The sequence below is a fragment of the Eutrema salsugineum genome, unplaced genomic scaffold (genome assembly GCF_000478725.1).
Source record: "Eutrema salsugineum unplaced genomic scaffold, Eutsalg1_0 scaffold_3, whole genome shotgun sequence".
NCBI classification, from domain to species: domain Eukaryota; kingdom Viridiplantae; phylum Streptophyta; class Magnoliopsida; order Brassicales; family Brassicaceae; genus Eutrema; species Eutrema salsugineum.
The window spans coordinates 10,054,088-10,072,198 of record NW_006256756.1 but is presented as its reverse complement, the minus strand read 5'-3'; the positions used below and the strand labels follow the sequence as shown (position 1 = coordinate 10,072,198).

The 18,111-nt window shown below is 46.6% G+C and overlaps 1 protein-coding gene and 1 non-coding gene across 2 annotated transcripts; both read left to right on the top strand.

Moving 5' to 3' along the window:
- Positions 1-9,149: 9,149 nt before the first annotated feature.
- Positions 9,150-9,256, top strand: LOC112085528. Its single transcript, XR_002898832.1, has one exon. It is a non-coding gene; the product is annotated as a small nucleolar RNA R71 (small nucleolar RNA).
- Positions 9,257-13,699: 4,443 nt separating this feature from the next.
- On the top strand, positions 13,700-16,150 carry LOC112085390 (uncharacterized protein At3g60930, chloroplastic-like). The gene is made up of 4 exons (XM_024154602.1): positions 13,700-14,033; positions 14,690-15,090; positions 15,132-15,407; positions 15,485-16,150. The coding sequence occupies exons 1-4, from the start codon at positions 13,700-13,702 to the stop codon at positions 16,148-16,150; spliced, it is 1,677 nt and encodes a 558-aa protein (XP_024010370.1).
- Positions 16,151-18,111: the final 1,961 nt, after the last annotated feature.

Sequence of the window (18,111 nt, the reverse complement as noted above, 5' to 3'; positions counted from 1 at the left end):
CCGCACATTCATAGCCACTCAGGCACATGAACCGGATTCGCTTCCGACTTCGCGGTCCTTCACTCGACCAGTCGGGCCGCATCGTCATGCAGCACTCGGTCATGGGAGCGACCCAAGTATCCCTCCGAGTCTCTGGGCTTGTGTCCTAAGACACCACAAGGTTCCACTAACCTTTTCCGTGGTTTACGCAACAAACAAACAAACCACAGATTCCTCACTGAATCTCCACTGTGGTTTTACGCAAAACACACATAGATCCATAGGGGTTCCTTCCTGAATCCCCTCATGACCTTTCCAATTTTTTTTTAACAAAGCCAACGGCCCGTGGTGACCATAGTCCCCTCACGACCAACCATTACTAAATTCGTTCAAAGGCTAAGTTTTTTCCCGACTTAATTATCAAAACGAGACTCTATCCCAGATCTCGTAATTAAGTCTAACACTAAGCCACACATCAACACACAATGTCACACAACACGCAAAAACAGAGAAGTGGTGGTTGCAAACCGGCAATACCACTAACTCTCGTATTTCGGAAGTAGGATCACACGTGAGTCACCGGACAACACGGGATCGCTCACAACCTACAAACAGAATAATACCTAGCACACAATCACACAATCTACTTTTAACCGTGGATCGCAGTCCTACCTGGACCGATCCATGGTTCCCTGCACAAAACCATTAGTTCCTATCTACCGGAACTCACCCTTTTATGCAGATCCCGCTCCGATCTTAACCTCTCTTGCTCCTAACTCCGAGATTCCCTTAGATCTATAACCATATAGACCTAATGAATAACTAAGACAAGATCTTGCTTACCGACCATCCGCTGAGCCAGCACCGCGCTACCATTCCCCGCTAGCTAACTCCTACCCGAAATACTCACCATTTCCCTCTTTCTCTCTCTACTTTCTCACTCTAGAATTTCTCTGATTTCTAAGTGTGGAAAACTAAGAGCTGAAGGTGGGTATTTATAGGTTTCAGGGTGGTTCTCATGCGCTGACATTTGGCCGGGCACTTGTCAAAAATGCTGCACACTAGTCATCAACCTTGGACACTAAGCTGCCTTGCTTCCACGCCAAATGTCTGGTCCAGAACCAGCCACACCATTGCATAAACACTAAGCTTACTCCTTGCCGTGCCAAGTGTGTGGACCAAGTCTAGCCACATATGTTCTTATCCGGAAATAACCTCCACCAAAATCCGCAATTTGGTTACTGATCCAAGACGGTCTGACTGGCCTTGACACTCGCTCACGGTTCCTCGGCCAAATCTTTTTCCGTCGACCAAAATCCATACTTTCTTGTTCTGCAAAGCTTTTATGCTCGGACTTAGCTTTTCTCGGCTAAACCGCTGCTTCTCGGCCAAAATATGATCCATCGGCAAAACTCAATTCTCTCGGCAGAGTTTTGTTCTCCTCGGCCAAATCCTTCATCGTTCGGCCAGAATCTGACTTTCTCGGCTAAAGACTGATTCTCTCGGCATTTTCCATCGTTCCTGAGCTAAAACACATTTCCCCAGCTAAACCTGACTTTCTTGATAAAACAACAAGTCTTCCCGGCAGAAGCTGATTTTATCGGCCAAAGTTGGTTTCTCTCGGCCTTTCTCTGCGTTCTTCAATAAAAATCTCCTTTTCCTCGGCAAACATGCTCTCCCAGCAGAATCCGGATTTTCTTTGATCCGTCCTCGACTTAGCATTTTTCCCGCGGCCGCCTGTCCGTTTTATCTTATCAACCGGGTTGTTACACAGCGGCCCTTGGAACTCTTTCTTGTTCTTCATTTGAGTGATGAACGGCTTCAGTCCGAGTCCCAATAGTTCAAGCTCGGCCGTGTGAATAACACCAGGGTTAAAGGTCGAGAAGAATGTTGATGCTAGGACGAGGTTTGTGTATCTGATCGCAGGGTTCCTTATGCAGCTTGTCTTGCTCTTGCCTCCGAGGTAGGGCCCAAAAGATATCGTTTCCCACAAGGCGGCCAACTCATCATGAGGGTACACAAACTTGTCAAGCGAGCTTCCATTCCTTTGCCATGTAAACGCTTTGGATCTCTCTTGGGGTAGATGATGACCTCCAAGGTTGCCAGAAACTGCTGTGTAATCCCTTCATAGGCAACATCGCTCATCTCAAAGAACTTTGCCAAGCCCATATTCTCAAAAATGAGGGTCACGTCATCAAGTATCTCGAGTTTCTTCAGCAACTCCAAGTCAGGGAATCGACCTTGAGCCACTCTGATTGAGTTAAAGTGGTCTAAGTATTCCTCAGTGGTTGGGAAGTGCTCATCCTCGGGCTCGGCCTTTGGTTCCTTCTTGGACTTTTTGTCACCGTTGTCTACATAAGGGACTAAGGCTCCGGGCTCGTCGTCATCAGATCCCACAGCTGCCTTCTTCCCGTTCCTCTTTGACTCGAGAGCTGGTGCCAGAGTGAGCTCAGTATTTCTTGCTCGTTTGGGGGTTGGCTCGTCATCGGGTCGCATCGAGGGTTTCTGGCTGGTCTCTCCACTACGTGGCACGGCAACGGCTTTACCCTTCAAAACTCTCTTCTGGCCCGCACTTCTGTTTGTCTCGTGGGTAGGAACGGTTCGGTCTCCGGTCATCTGCAAGGGAGATTCTCAAAGAAACCGTCAGAGCCAAGTATATCGTTAAGCACATGTATCTCAAGATTGGCAAGTACAAAACTTTTTCTCTAGCAGAACTGATATTCATAGCTTTTTCAAACATCAAGGAAAGTAAGAACAAGCCAGAACAATCGATTAGAGACAAGTTATCTAGACATTTCAGCTCAAACACACAAATCATCATTAAGACCGATTCCAAGCGCATTTTCTCAAGAATTTTAAAAACTCAAGAATAAGTGATTTTATATGCAAAGACCGGTTTTTCGTGTGTTGTCTACCCTGGTGGAATTTAAAAAATTGTTCCCAAAGGCCGATATACTCTAAAAGAATCGATTCCACATTTTACAAACATTTAAGCTCGCAAAGAATGAAGGAAAAAGATGAGTTCTTTAAGATGCAAATACCTTTGGGAATGCAAGATTTAAGCTGAACGAGATGCTTATGCAGAGTAGACAACACCCTAACGAGTCTAGAACGCTTGGAATCACGCAAAATGAACGAGAAATGAGTGAGTTGTGTTCGTGAAATGCAGAGAAAAGAGTATAGAGGGCAAACTCTGCGTTTTGACCAAGTATGGAGGTCAGTATGGGCTGGAGCGCGCTTTCCAGCTGGCATTTGGACTGTTGTGGGACTGGTCCCCCCTTCTGCTCCAGCTCCAGGCGTTGACCGCGCCAAAAACTACTTTGACCGAGTGTTCAAATTCAAAATGCCGCGCAACCCTTCAATTGGACACGGTATGGGGATGACGTGGGCTGTAGGGACCAAGCCAAATTTTCTCGTGTTACTCTGAGCTGCCTCGACTTGTTCCACCCCGAGGGTACCAAGCCGAGTTGTCTGAGCCCATGCCAACGAGTAAATCCCCATAGCTTTCACGTCTTTTCTTTGGACCTCGCAAAGCCTCTTCTTCGTCTAAGTGTTTCATGTGTTCTTGCTTTTGATCATTTCTTGAAACCGAGTGCCTCGGCACGCTCCACCACGAGGGCATCATGCCGACGTCACTTGTTTTTAGCAAAGAATACGTGAGGCTTGGGGGTTTAAACAGGCTGGCCTTGGTGTAAACTGGTCGCGGCCTCGGATCAAGGTTTTTGACCGTTTTAAGTGAACATCGCCCCTCGGTATACTTATACCGAGGTGTTTACACCGTGAGCCTCCCCCACACTTAGTTATTTTACCATAGCACTTCTCAGACACGACCATGATGAAATTAAGTCGAGGAATCTAGCTGAGGTTCTCAAGCTTTCACTCGGTAAAAGATGACCATGGTATGAATATACCGAGGGTCGATACCGAGGCTATGTATGCTCTTTGACTTAATTCATCAGGCCGTGTCTTTTTCAAGCTTTCTCTCACTTTCACCCTCAAGGTTCACTGTCTAACTCCTGAAACACTTAACAAACCCTTCAAAAAGCTTCAAATAAAAAGAAAAAGAATATGAAAAACGAAATATGTACATGGATAAGCTTGGGGTGTCTCCCAAGAGCACTTTGTTTAACGTCGCTAAGTTTGACTTTTCATACCTTTTCAGGCTGATTCCGGTTCAAGTAGAGGAACTGAGGTAGCTCCCTCCCTTGTTTCTGACGCCAAGTAATGCTTTACCCTCTGGCCGTTTACCACAAAGCCTTGTCCATCTTTTCCTTTCAAAACCACGGCTCCATAGGGTCTTACTTCAAGAATCGTGAACGGACCAGACCACCTAGACCTCAGCTTCCCAGGGAACAGCTTGAGTCTTGAGTTAAACAACAGAACTTGGTCCCCTTCTTTGAACTCTCTCTTGTGTATCTTCTTGTCATGGAGCGCCTTGTTTCTTTCTTTGTAGATCTTAGAGCTCTCGAAAGCATCTAACTGGATCTCCTCAAGCTCATGAAGCTGTAAAACCCTCTTCTCTTGTGCGGTCTTGATGTCAAAGTTCAGAAGTTTCACTGCCCACAAGGCTTTGTATTCCAACTCAACCTGTAGATGACAGCTCTTCCCATAGAGCAAGTTAAACGGTGAGGTTCCAATGGGGGTTTTGTAGGCGGTTCTGTAAGCCCACAGAGCATCGTCAAGTTTCTTGCTCCAATCCTTCCTGGATGAGTTCACGGTCCTTTCCAAAATGGCCTTTATCTGACGGTTGGAAACCTCCACTTGGCCGCTGGTTTGCGGATGATAAGGGGTGGCCACCTTGTGCTTTACTCCGTGCTTCTTCAAAAGACTCTCAAGAGTCTTGTTGATGAAATGGATTCCCCCATCACTGATGACTACTCTTGGTACTCCAAACCGTGGGAAGATGATACTCTTGAAGAGTTTTACCACCACTTTTGAATCGTTGGTCGGAGATGCAACCGCTTCAACCCATTTACTCACATAATCCACTGCTACAAGGATATATTAATTCCCATATGAGCTTACAAAGGGACCCATGAAGTCAATGCCCCAACAGTCGAAGACTTCTACTTCAAAGATTGGGTTTTGGGGCATTTCATTCCTTTTGGATATGTTTCCGTGCCTTTGACAAGCTTCACACCTCGAGACCACTTCCTGGGCGTCTTTGAACATGGTCGGCCACCAGAAACCGCTCTGTAGAACCTTGGCAACTGTCTTGAACGCACCTAAATGACCACCATACGATGAGCCGTGGCATTCTTGTAGCACTGGATGGATCTCTTCTTCGGCCAAGCATCGCCTATAGAGATGGTCCTTGTTAAGCACGTAAAGATACGTCTCATCCCAATGATACCTCATCACATCTCTAAAGAACTTCTTCCTTTGATAAGTATCAAGATCTGGTGGCTCTAATCCACAAGACAAGTAGTTCACAAGATCCGCGAACCATGGAAGGCTTCTTTCCTTGATCGTATTGGCTTCCTCCACCTCTAAGTAAGACCGGACTAACATGAGATGTTCCTCGGGTAAAGCATCATCTATAGGGACCTGTTCTTCAATCCTCAGCCTTGAGAGGTGATCTGCGGCTCCGTTTTCAATGCCCTTCTTATCAAGTATCTCCATGTCAAATTCTTGGAGCAATAAGACCCATCTCAAAATCCTCGGCTTAGCGTCCTTCTTAGACATCAGGTACCTCAAGGCCGCGTGATCTGTGTAAACCGTGACCTTTGATCCCACTAGATAACTCCTGAATTTGTCAAATGCAAACACAATGGCAAGCATTTCCTTCTCGGTGGTGGCATACTTTTCTTGAGCCGAGTCCAAAGTGCGGCTGGCATAGTAGATCACATGGAGCTTCTTATCTTTCTTCTGTCCCAAGACAGCTCCTACAGCATAATCAGATGCATCGGTCATCACTTCAAATGGTAAAGACCAATCAGGGGCTTGTACAATCGGTGCACTGATCAAAGCCTCCTTGATTCTCTTGAACGCTTCCTCACATTCTTCATCAAAGTTGAAATTCACTTCTTTGCACAATAACCTGGTCAAAGGCCTGGCTATCTTGGAGAAATCCTTGATGAACCATCTATAGAACCCAGCGTGGCCAAGGAAGCTTCTTATTCCTTTCACAGAATTCGGGGCTTGTAAGTTCACCATCACCTCGATCTTGGCCTTATCCACCTCGATGCCTTTCTCTGATACCTTGTGTCCCAAGACAAGCCTATGCTCCTCACACCGCTTGAGAACCTGAGAAAGATTAGCAAGACATTCGGAGAAAGAGGAGCCGTATACGGAGAAGTCATCCATAAACACCTCAACTTTCTCTTCAATTAGATCAGAGAAAATGTGCATCATACATCTTTGAAAAGTGGCCGGTGCATTACACAAACCGAATGGCATTCTTCTATAAGCATAAGTGCCATAAGGGCAGGTGAATGTCGTTTTCTCTTGATCTCGGGGGTCTATAGGTATTTGAAAGAACCCCGAGTATCCATCGAGAAAACAAAAATAAGGATGATTAGCTAACCGTTCAAGCATTTGATCAATGAATGGTAAAGGAAAATGATCTTTTCTTGATGCAGAATTCAATTTCCTACAGTCAATGCACATGCGATGGCCGGTTATAGTTCTTTGGGCTATGAGTTCATCCTTATCGTTTTTCACCACCGTGATCCCACCTTTCTTGGGCACAACGTGTACAGGAGATACCCACCGAGAGTCAGAGATTGGATATATTATCCCTGCCTCAAGGAGCTTTAGTATCTCCTTCTTAACCACCTCTTTGAGGTTTGGGTTAAGTCGACGTTGGTGCTCAATAGAGGACATGGCTTGGTCCTCCAGGTGGATCCTGTGGGTGCATATATCAGGAGAGATTCCTCTAATGTCAGCCAAGGAATACCCTATGGCTCTCCTGAATTTCCTTATTTCACTAAGTAATGCACGTTCCTCATGCTCAAGCAAGTTATCGTTTATGATCACAGGAAAAGTAGAGTTTAGACCTAAGAATGCATACCTGAGCCCTATTGGTAGAGGCTTGAGCTCAACAGGGGGTGCGTCTGCCTCATTCCAATCGGCATCAAAGCTGCATTGGCCCGGAACAGCTTCCTCGGCCTTTGCTTCATTCTCGCGCGGTTTACCATCGGCCTCGGTATGAGTTGTCACGGCCATGATATCCCGAGGTGTCTCTTCTTTTCCCTTTGACTCCTCGCTTTCTAGAATGTCGAGGCTGCTCGTGTGGAGCTCCAAAAACCTCGCCTCAGCTCCAAGTTCCCTCGGTTGGTCCAAAAGACGCTTGTACACCTCGCTTTCCTCGTTCAAGTACCCGTGCTCGCTTTGTTCCCGCGTTAAGACCACTTGTAACGGATCCTCTGCGTTCAACTCTTCAAGGAGCTCATCAGCCAGCTCCTCCATTACCTCCACATAGAAAACCTGACCTCCAATGGTCGGTTTCTTCATCATTTCCTTCACGTTGAACTTCATAGTCTCGGAACCGATGTGTAGTTCAATCATTCCTCCTCTCACATCTATTATGGCTCCTGCGGTTGCTAAGAACGGTCGGCCCAAGATGATAGGGTCTAATGGTTCCTCGTCCATCTCAAGAACTATGAAGTCCGTGGCGATTTCTATCTCACCGATCCTCAAAGGTAGATCCTCAAGCAACCCCACCGGTAATCTAACCGATCTATCAGCTAATACAAGAGAGATCTTGGCTGGATTGTAGCTTTCGTATCCCAATCTCTTGGCCACCGTGTAAGGCATTAAGCGCACATAAGCTCCAAGGTCACATAAACAGTTTGAGAACTTCAGGTGAACTAAAGCACACGGCAAAGTGAAGCTGCCCGGATCGGATAGCTTCCTTGGTATAGATCTTCTTTGTATTATGGCACTGCACTCATGGCTCAGTATCACCATACCCTGGAGCTCCTTTGTCTTGTTGAGGATCGCGTCCTTTAGAAACTTCCCAAGCTGGGGTATAGCTAAGAAAGCATCTATAATGGGTAAGGTGAGTTGCGTGTTCTCCAAGTGTTTCTCAAAGACCGCCTTGGCCTTGTCTAGGATTTTCTTTTTGAAACGCCCTGGGAACGGTATCTTGGGTTGATAAGGTGGTGGTGGAACATAGGGCTTTTCAAGCTCGGTTGTCTTTTCCACCTCTTTTCCTTTGTCCTTGATCGGTTCCTTCTCTAAGACCGCTTCTTTACACGCATCGTCTGAGGCTGCCTCCCCCTCTAATTGCTCATTGGCCTCAATGAGCTTTGTCTTAGGCGTTGCAGTTTGTAATTCCTTACCACTCCTCAATGTGATGGCGTTCACATACTCTTTAGGGTTCGGCTCCGGTTTACCTGGTAAATCCGGGCCTCTTGATGATGTAGAAGCTTGATTCTGCTTAAGCTCTCTGATATCTTGCTGCATTGTCGCGTGCTGGCTCTCAACCCTTTGCTGGCCCTGTAACAGTTGCTGTAGTATCCCACAGACGTCGTTCCCCATTTGATTCTGACCTGTTCCCTGAATCTGTTGTTGATTACCCATCGGCTGCGGATGGAACCCTGGTGGAAACTTGTGTTGCTGCGGTTGGTTGTTGAAGTTGTTACTCTGAGCCGCTTGATTCTGCTGAGTGTAGCCGTGCAGTTGCCCACTGAACTGTTGCTTGGGCTGGAAGGTATTCTGAAAAGGAGCCTTTTGAGCATAGCTTTGTTGTTGTTGTTGAGCAGGGTACACTTGGTCTTGAGGGTTAGCTACATTCGGGTTTCTGTATGAGAGGTTTGGGTTACTGTTGTAGTTGTTAAACCGCTGATACCTCTGCTGATTCCCTATGTAATTCAGCTCCTCTTGTGTTAGACCATCTTCATTAACATTGTCAAAACTTGGCCCTTGCTCATCAAACTCGCCTGAAAAGTGTATTGGCTTTTGAGTCGCCATCAAAACCTTGTCAAGCTTACTCTGAAGCTCTCTTATATCCTTTTTCATGCGCTGTTCATCACTAGATCCCTCTGTACGGTTTGCTCTATCAAAGTCCTCTCCATACGTGTCATTGGACATGGCTAGGTTCTCAACTAGTTCCATTGCCGCAGTGATCTCTTTTCCAAGAAAATTCCCATTTGAAGCTGTATCGAGTTGGTTTCTGATCTTGGGGAGTGCACCTCGGTATAGTACTCAAGAGGGATGCCTCTGAGAAGCCGTGGTGTGGGCATTGGTTAGTGTAGCTTCTAAACCGTTCCCCAGCTTCACTAAAGCTCTCGTTATTGTGCTGCGTGAAACTTGAGATCTGATTCCTGAGCTTAGCCGTGCGTGATGTGGAAAAGAACTTTGATAAGAACGCCAGTTTACACTGCTCCCAGGTTTGTATAGAACCCCTCGGTATATTCTTTTCCCACTGGTGTGCTTTATCACCGAGGCTGAAAGGGAACAAGCGTAGCTTGAAGCTATCTTCGGAGACGCCATTTATCTTGGTTAAGTCGCAAACCCGATCAAATTGATCTAGATGCTCGAGAGGGTCTTCTCCAGCCAGACCGTGGAACTTTGAGTTTTGCACCATATTGAGCAGGGAAGCTTTAACTTCAAAGTTGTTGTTTTGAACTGGTGGAGCTTGAATCCCAGCTCGGTATTGGTGCGCATTAGCTCGGTCATTCTCTCCAACACAGATTGGAGGATGTTGTCTTTGAACTTGGGGCGGTGGCGGATGAACATGATGGGCTTGTTGTTCATTTCTATTCGCTTGGTGTTGGTTTTGCTGAGCAAGCCGTTCGTTTCTTTGAGCCTGTTGCTGATTAACATAGGCTTGTTGTTCATTTCTTCCTGCCTGCGCCTGATTAGCCTGAGCCTGGTGCTCGGCTGCCTGAGCCTGTTGCTCCATTCTCTGTTGTTCTGCCATTCCAAGTCTGTCAAAGTGCCGTTCTCTCTCGCGAGCTCGCCATTCTAATCTGTCGATGTTATCGTCGTATGGGAAAAGCGATCCTGTGCTCCGAGACCTGGTATTCATGCACCTGAAAACAAAACAAGAACTTGGAAAGAAGTTAGTAAAACAAAGGAAAGAAAAGCTTGAACTCAAGAACAAATAAGAGACTAGTGCTCCTACAAGTTGGCAACAGCGGCAATTGATAACTAAGAGTTTTCAGGCTCTTAGAAGGGTTATCAATCCCCTTGTCAAAGTAGTATAAAGGGTGTCAAACCAAGCTTGTAAACGAGACACTAGCCTATGTCATTTGTTCACTTAAGTCAAGACAAGATGATAAAAGTTTGGTGACGATGATGAACAGGCAAATAAGCAATAAAGTTAAATAAAAGCAGAGATTTAAACTAATCAAGATGCAAATAACAAACAGGTGATTCAGATAATGATAATGAATGATAAAGGCAGAAGCTTTAGACAGGATATTTGACTCGGGTGCTTCCAAGCTAAACTAATGGGTTAATGAACCATTTTTATCAAGCGATTTCATTTAACTTGGAACTCAAGGCATGTTAATCTTCTCATGAAAGCATTAAACATCTAAACTGATCCTCTTTCATACCAAAATCCCTTTTGAGAAGCACGAATCAGTCAGCAATAAGAATCAGTTCAAAAACATCATTTAAGAGAACAAACTATCACTCTCGCGATGAAAGACTCTTAAACCCTTAACCGAGTGGTTCAGACATTTCTACAAACACTTTTGATGCAAGATATGTCTCAGATCTGAACCTCAAGTGATGTGCTTGGATCCAGCCTAGAGATCTCGTCGGTTAAGGAATGAAACATGCAAGACTAGACACCTAAACCCATTAATCTACCTTGAAAGCACCCTAATCTACCTATCTAAAGCCGCTTAAACGACTACTCACTGATCATAACGAGCTCACTAAGTCCTTTGCAAGACGTGTAGCTAGTCATGATAAGGAGTTTGATGTTGGATGACGAAAGAAAATAAAGAAAGAACAAGATTCTCATGCAAAAACGAGATATCGGATTAGATTAATCAGGTTTCACAAAAGAGGCAAGTTCTTAGAGCTAAAAACAGATAAGAGATAAGATAACTAGGTTTTTAGTCTCAAAATGTATTTATAGCAAAGGGAAAGTGTCGCGGGTCAGCCCGGAACAAACCGGGTACTGAACCACCTTCTTGGGTTGATGGGTGAGTGCCACGGTGTGTCGGAAAGTGAAGCCGAGGTTTTCATGCCGAGGCGTGCACGTGAGTCAGGATCCACATGAAGATCTCGTGAAGAACACGTCAAGAACATGCATGAACCCTAGTCTTTGATCTATCCTCACGTGTATGTTCTTGAGCCATTCTGTTCTTGATTCTGGTTTCGTGACAAGGGACCTCAGGATAAAATGTCAAGGGGTCATGATGTCGAGGTGCTTGGGAGAACACAGTCCGGCATGCACGCCGAGGTCATTACACCGAGGTGTACTTTCAACACTTAGTCGTTTCCAGCTTCAGTTCTTACGTATGCATGCCTCGATCTAACCATGCCAAGGCTTTGGAACGAGGTCTAGTCCAGAATATTTCCAAGATATGAGCCTCGACTTGAGTGACGCCAAGGTAAAGATACTGAGGCTTGTGAAAATACTTAGCGCATATCGCAACTCTTTTAGGCTTGTATCGACCATGTCACCTTCCGGAAGCAGTAACTTTCAGCACACGACTCCAATTGCTCTGGGACCAGTTCCACAGTCAAGATGACTCAATAAGCTCGAACTTTGGTGAAGAAACCATCGGAGCTTGGGGAGTGGAAGGCTTCCTGGATTTAACATCTTTGCGCCGCACTGAAATCACCGGAAAATAGACTTTTAGACCGATGTGAACTCCGGAGACCCTGTCTTCCAAATGCTATGAGAAGATCTTCCATGGATCTCGAACTTTGGTGAAGACCGGGTAAGCTGGTTCGGTCTGGAGGGGCTCCGTCCGCCATGATTTTGAAGTTCGCCGTTCAGTTCTCGGGTACGCGCAATGCTGGTGAATGCTCCGGAAGCCATATCTTTCTCTCCACTGGTCCGAATTGGATGATTCCAACTGTTCTGGAATCTTTGCTTGATTATATCCAACTTTGGTGAAGACCCCGCCAACTGATTCGGACCGGAAGGTTCCCCCGATCGCTGATCTCTGAATTGCGCGGGCAAGGACAACTTTTGGTCGTAAAAACCTTCCCGCGGTAAGAAAAATGGCCGAGGGCTGTGTACCGCGGTAAGCTTTTTGGTCGTAAAAATTCTTGCCTTGGTCAAAAACTTGTCCCGTGGTATTTTTGCACTCGATACTCGATTCTGGCCGATCGGTAAGGTTTTTGGCCGGTAATGAGCGTCCGGTAAACATTTTGGCCGAGGTTTCCGACCAGCCGGTACGAGATTTGGTCGAGAAATTCCTCCAAGCGGTTTTCACCATTTTTGACCCTTTTCTTCACCGTTTTCTTTTCTGTTCCTCTTCGTAGGCTCCAATTGGTCTCCAAAGCTCCTGATAAAGACTTCAAAACATGCAAAACTCTTTGGGACCTAATGCAAGCCCTAAATCCTATTTTAACGCCTAAAGACTCAATTTACATGAGAAAACACATGATGAGGACTCTATAATGCAATCTAAATGATGTAAAATATAGACATATCAGTGGAAACCGACCCCAATAGTTAGCCCCCCAGCTTGTCGGTTTCGGAGACGAGAGCAATGAGGTACAAAACTCTGAAGGCTGGATTGACCATGTCCACCAAGCCGTCATGACAAGGTTTTGCAGAGCTTCTCCAAGATAGAATGATATCAAACTGTCGGGATTCCAGTGAAATTCCGAGCCGTTTACTCGGCGAGGCAATTGAGAAATGGAGCCGTTACGGAGTAACAACGACGAGGCACTTTAGAACGATATCGAGCCGGGTTAACGATAATGACGAGGGCCTTATTGTAATGCGGTGCCAAGCCGTGCTAATGGTAACGACGAGGCTATGACGCAGGGTACAGCCTGTGCGGTATGTCGAGATATTCCAAGATAGGTCATCGTATCAAGCCATTTTGTTGAAGGCAAGGCGATTTCGACAAAGGACATAGACGAACCGGTTTGCCCGGTATATTTCAAGATGACGAGGCATTTTTGTGAAACTTAGGCCGAACCGAATAAACGACGAGGCGTTTTGTGACAGCCATGCCGAGCCGAATAAACGACGAGGCGTTTTGTGACAACCATGCCGAGCCGAATAAACGATGAGGCGTTTTGTGACAACTATGCCAAGCCGAATAAACGACGAGGCGTTTTGTGAATGTTAGGCCGAGCCAAATAAACGACAAGGCGTTTTGTGACAACCATGCCAAGCCGAATAAACGACGAGGCGTTTTTGTGAAAGATGTGCCGAGCCGTGTTTCGAGGCGTTTTTGTAGCAACTGTGCCAAGACATCAGCTGAAGACTCGGACATCCCGATCGTTGGTCTTCCGAAAGAAGATTCTCGAATTATTGGAGCGTGTAATCGACGCGGCCAGAGTTTGTTAATACGCCGCGGATTCCACGCGCTGTTGTTTTGATGGCTTCCCGAGGTTCACGCGGAACTCACGCGCCTCGGCTTGTCCTATAAGAAGGTGGATCCCCTTCTTCTTTACTCATAATTTCAGATCTTCGATTTCACTAAAGGTAGCTCTCCCTTCTCTCTTCTTTCTCTCTCTAGTTTATTTATTTTCTGGCTAGGGTTCCGAGGCCTCCGCCGCTCCAAATCTTTTTCCGACGAAAACTCGCCACGTAGTACTGTAATTCCTGTACAAACTGTAAATCATGTCAAACCACTCCGTCGATTCATTGGATCCGCTTTTTAACTACGAGCCGAGCCGTGTAGATGCTGAGGTGAGAGGCGTAACAGGATCCTCCGAGGCATCTATCTCGCCGAGCCCTTCCAATCGTTCATCTGAAGCTGACAAAGCATCGAATCGCTCAAATCCATCAGGTGCTCCCTCTCGAAATAACGAGCCGTTGGTTTCGACGAGCTGCCCCCGGGGTCCTGCCTATAACAAAGACGTTGATTATGCCGCAGTAAAAGCTGAGGAGGAAGCGTTTCCCTTTGATCCGGTCGAGGCGAAGCTTGAATTAGAACGTCTCATGGCATCCCGAGGTGCTTCTTCGTCTGGGCAAGGGAAACAAAAGCGAGTGAAAAGACAAAAACCTGACCCGCCTTGGTTCCACACTCTCCTCCTCCGGCTCACTTGAGGCATTGAGATGCCGTTTCAGGATATCCGAGGCGGTGGAATTCGTCCTTCCAGAGAAGAACGACCAAGCTGACAAACCCCATGAGAATCACTTTACTCTGTACGAGGCGTTCTTCGAGCTCTATTTTCTCTGGTTCCCGATCCCGGAGTTATCCTCGAGTACCTCTGGAAACATGAGATCTCGATTGGGCAGATTATGCCGAGGGGTTTGCGGCACATGATCGGCATCCTGGTTCGATGCTTTGAATGCGGGCTCGACATTGAGCTGGATCATCTGCTAAACTTGTTGGAGATCAGAAAGGCTCTGAAGGGGGGCATATTTTATATCTCCAACAAACCCAATCGCCGGATCATAGGCGGTTTTCCAAGCAAAGATCAATTTTGGATCGAGCGCTTCTTCTATGTCTTGGTGAACGAGGCGTCGGTTGGCGAAGATTTCGTCCGAAAAACCAAGACCGCTTGGGGACCACTTGCTAGCCGATCCAAAGCTTTGCCTCGGCTCGGATCTGTTATGGTATAATTTTTCCTCACTAAATTTGTTTATTTTGTGTTGTTTTTGCAGTTCGGAGCATTCTTCCCCCAGTTCCTGACGACCTCTTCGTTGTTCGAGATTCTCTAGCGGCTCGGAGAGTCAATTGGAGGAAGCACTTTACGTTTGAGAGAGTGGAAAGAGCACGAGCCATTTTCGCCAGAGTACCTGTTAGCTCTTCGTCTTCAAATTCTTCAGGAGATACAAGGGAAAAAATTGTGATCATCACTCTTAGAGACAGAAAGAGGCATGAAGAAGAAGAGGCTGCAAAACGAGCCGCCGAGGTGGCTCGAACGAAGGCCGAGGCTATCCCTCAAGAGATCCGCCATGCCGTGAAGGGGAAGGTGTGGAGGCAATCGAGAAGGAGGTGGCACCCGAGGTGGAACCTGGCGAAATCATTCCCAAGGCGCCCAAAGACGACTCCGCGGCTCCGAGTAAAACTCCTTCTAACTCGGCTATTTTGGCTCTCCCGAAGTCGTCGAGCCCCTCGGCTTCGCATCTACAGAAGCACGATTCTGGTAGAAAACGTTCGGCCACTGATAAAGGGAAAGGCGTGGCTATCCAAAAGAATGAGCCGGCCAAGAAGAAACGCAAGCCTGTATCTGGTGATCCTGCTTCACGCAAACTGGTCGTCGACGACCCAGACGCCTCGGCAATAATGTTTGCGCGTGTTAACAACGCCAACACGCGCCTTCCTGAGCAGCTGAGGAGACCGAGGTCTTATGGCGCGATGGCGCAGCATGGCACCAAGGTCTCTTCTGTTTACCTTTCCTTACTTTTTTCGTGTCGAATTCTGGCTAAGTGTTTCACACGTATTATTCTTTGCAGTTTGTAGCGGCTATTAACGAGCAGATGGTCGAATACGAGGCGGACCTGTCTAAGGTTGAACGTCGTTTGGAAGAAGCTCGGAACGAGGCCGCGACAACAAAGGGAAAACTAGAAGAGGCGATTACCAGGGCAAAGAAGCTGGAAGAGGAGAAGATAGCTCTTCGTGCTGACGTCGACAAGGTATCCGCCGAGGTGGCGTTACTTAAGAGACAAATCGAGGCCAAGGATGCCTCGTTTGACACTAAGGTCAAGCGTGCGAAGAAAGAAGCGAGGCGAGAGTTGACGGCTAAGTTTCAGGAACGCCTTGCCAAGGTGGAGGAGGGTCTAGCCAAGCTCGAGAAGGCCAAAACTGACGAGAACGAACTGGGGCAGATCAACGACCTGAGGAAACCGGACGGCCTGACACTCGACGACGAAGAGGCAAAGGTAAAAGGTTGGGAGAGCGAATACGTCGACGACGAGGTGTATGAGCGCATCGCTTCCGAGATCCGAGGTGAGCTAGTCTTCTCGCCCGTGTCACCAGACTCCGTAGACACCGGTCTGGGTAACAAGCCGATCGAAGAGACAGCGCCTAACCTGGGTGTTGTAGATCCGACCAGATCAAATGTGGGTACGCCGGCCCTTTCGAACCTCCTCGCCGAGCGGGAAACGCAGTCCGCAGCTTGACTCTCTCCTGTTTTCTCCCTAGTTTTTCTTTTACGTTCTCCTTTTTGTGCTAAGTGCCTGGATGGCTTTATCCGTTTTTCAGACTCGTATGTATTTTTGCGATTGGCGCTTGGATTGATTTTCAGACTGATGGCATGATTTTGCTATAATTATATCTATCTTCTTTGTTCTGTCTTAGCGATATTGAGGAGTTATGTTTATCGTTTTGTGACCAAATTTGTTGGACCAAGAGTGTCTTTCTTCCTGAGCCGTTAGAATAGTTTGGTCGGGACAGGCTATCTTATATTGAATAGACTTTGTTTAAGTTGAAAGGTCCTGAGCTGGGAGACGTGTTCTTGTTTAGACAAATTTTGGGAGGGGACATGACATTCCTTTATGTTTTTGGATGTTTGTCCCGAGGTGTGAAGTTAGATTGTAGCAAACATATTAACGAGGTAATTTAACTCGGATCTAATTTTATCCTTCTGAGGCGTTAAGTTCGAATTTCTCGTTGTCGAGGTTCATGTCTAAGTAGACGATATTTAGAGTCTTGTCGTAGACCGGTGTTCCCGAGAGGGTGAATGTGTTGCCAGGTTTTAAGAGTTCGTTTCGGTTTTAGAGAAAGCGATGTAGTCTCGACTTACAATCTCGTGTGCGATGAAGAACCGTGGCGACCGATACGATTTTGGTCCGAAATTTGTATAGGGCGCCTGATTTTAATCCATAGAGGATGTGACTTGCATCCTTGTCCTAGGAAAGGTGGTAAAAAGTTCATTTAGAGAACTTTGTCAATGTTGCCTCGTTGTGGCCAGCAACAAGGCGAGGTGTCTGGAACTATAGATAGTTTGCCTAAGTGAATGCAAGGACAAGTAAAAGTCTAGGAGAAGTGTACATAAGTGATGAATGAAAACTAGCCGAAGTGACAATGAACGAATTAAAAATCCGAGGTGAACATGAAACAACTAGCTGATTTAAAAGGAATGAAAAACTAGCCGAAGTGACAATGATCCTAGAGATAGTAGACTCGACGAGCTAAAATTTAAAAGTTAATGAAGGTATGTGTATACGTACCCACTCCCCCGCATTTTTGGAGGGGGGACAGCTGAACCCGTCTGAGGACGGGCTGCCTACGTACTCTTTGCAGGGATCAAGCCGTCCCGTAGTTCATGTTGATCGTGTTGTAGCCTTAGTGATAATACTTCTTTAGATGCATTGCATTCCACGATCTTGGAATTTCTTCGTCAGCTACCATCGCAAGTTCATAGACTCCTTGGCGAACTACTTTTGTAATCTGTAAGGACCTTCCCAATTCGCTCCGAGTTTTCTTGCATTCATCTCGGCAGTGTTTTGGAACACTTTTTGAAGAACGAGCTCTCCTTCTTTAAATCTTCGACTTCGGACATTTTTGTTGTAGTATCTCGCCGTTGCTTGTTGGTAGTTCTAGATTCGGATTAAAGCCTGGTCGCGCCTTTCGTTGACCAAATTGAGTTCGTCCAGCATCAGTAAGTGATTCAAGCCCTCCTATCCTGGCATAAGTCTTCGTCGAATACCTGGGAAATCCACCTCGGGGGGAATTATGCACTTCGTTCCATAGACAATAGCGAATTGAGTTTTTTCCAGTGGCTCAGCGCTCGATGCGACCAAAGGACTCCTTCGAGCTTGTCTGCCCATTGTCCTTTCTGGGCGTCGAGCCTCTTTTTCAGACCGTCTAGGATCGTCTTGTTGGCTGCTTCGGCTTGGCCATTCCCTTACGGATATTTTGGCGTAGATTTGCTCAGACGAATTTTCCATTTCTCGCAGAAAGCTTTGAAGCGAGTTGAGATGAACTGGGATCCGTTATCAGTGACTATTTTGTAGGGGACCCCGTCTCGGCAGATGATATTTTTCCAGACGAAGTGTTCGGCCTCGACCCATTTAGAAAAATAATCCGTGAGGACGAGCCGAAAGCGCTTCTGCTTCGATCGATGTAGAGGCCCGACTAT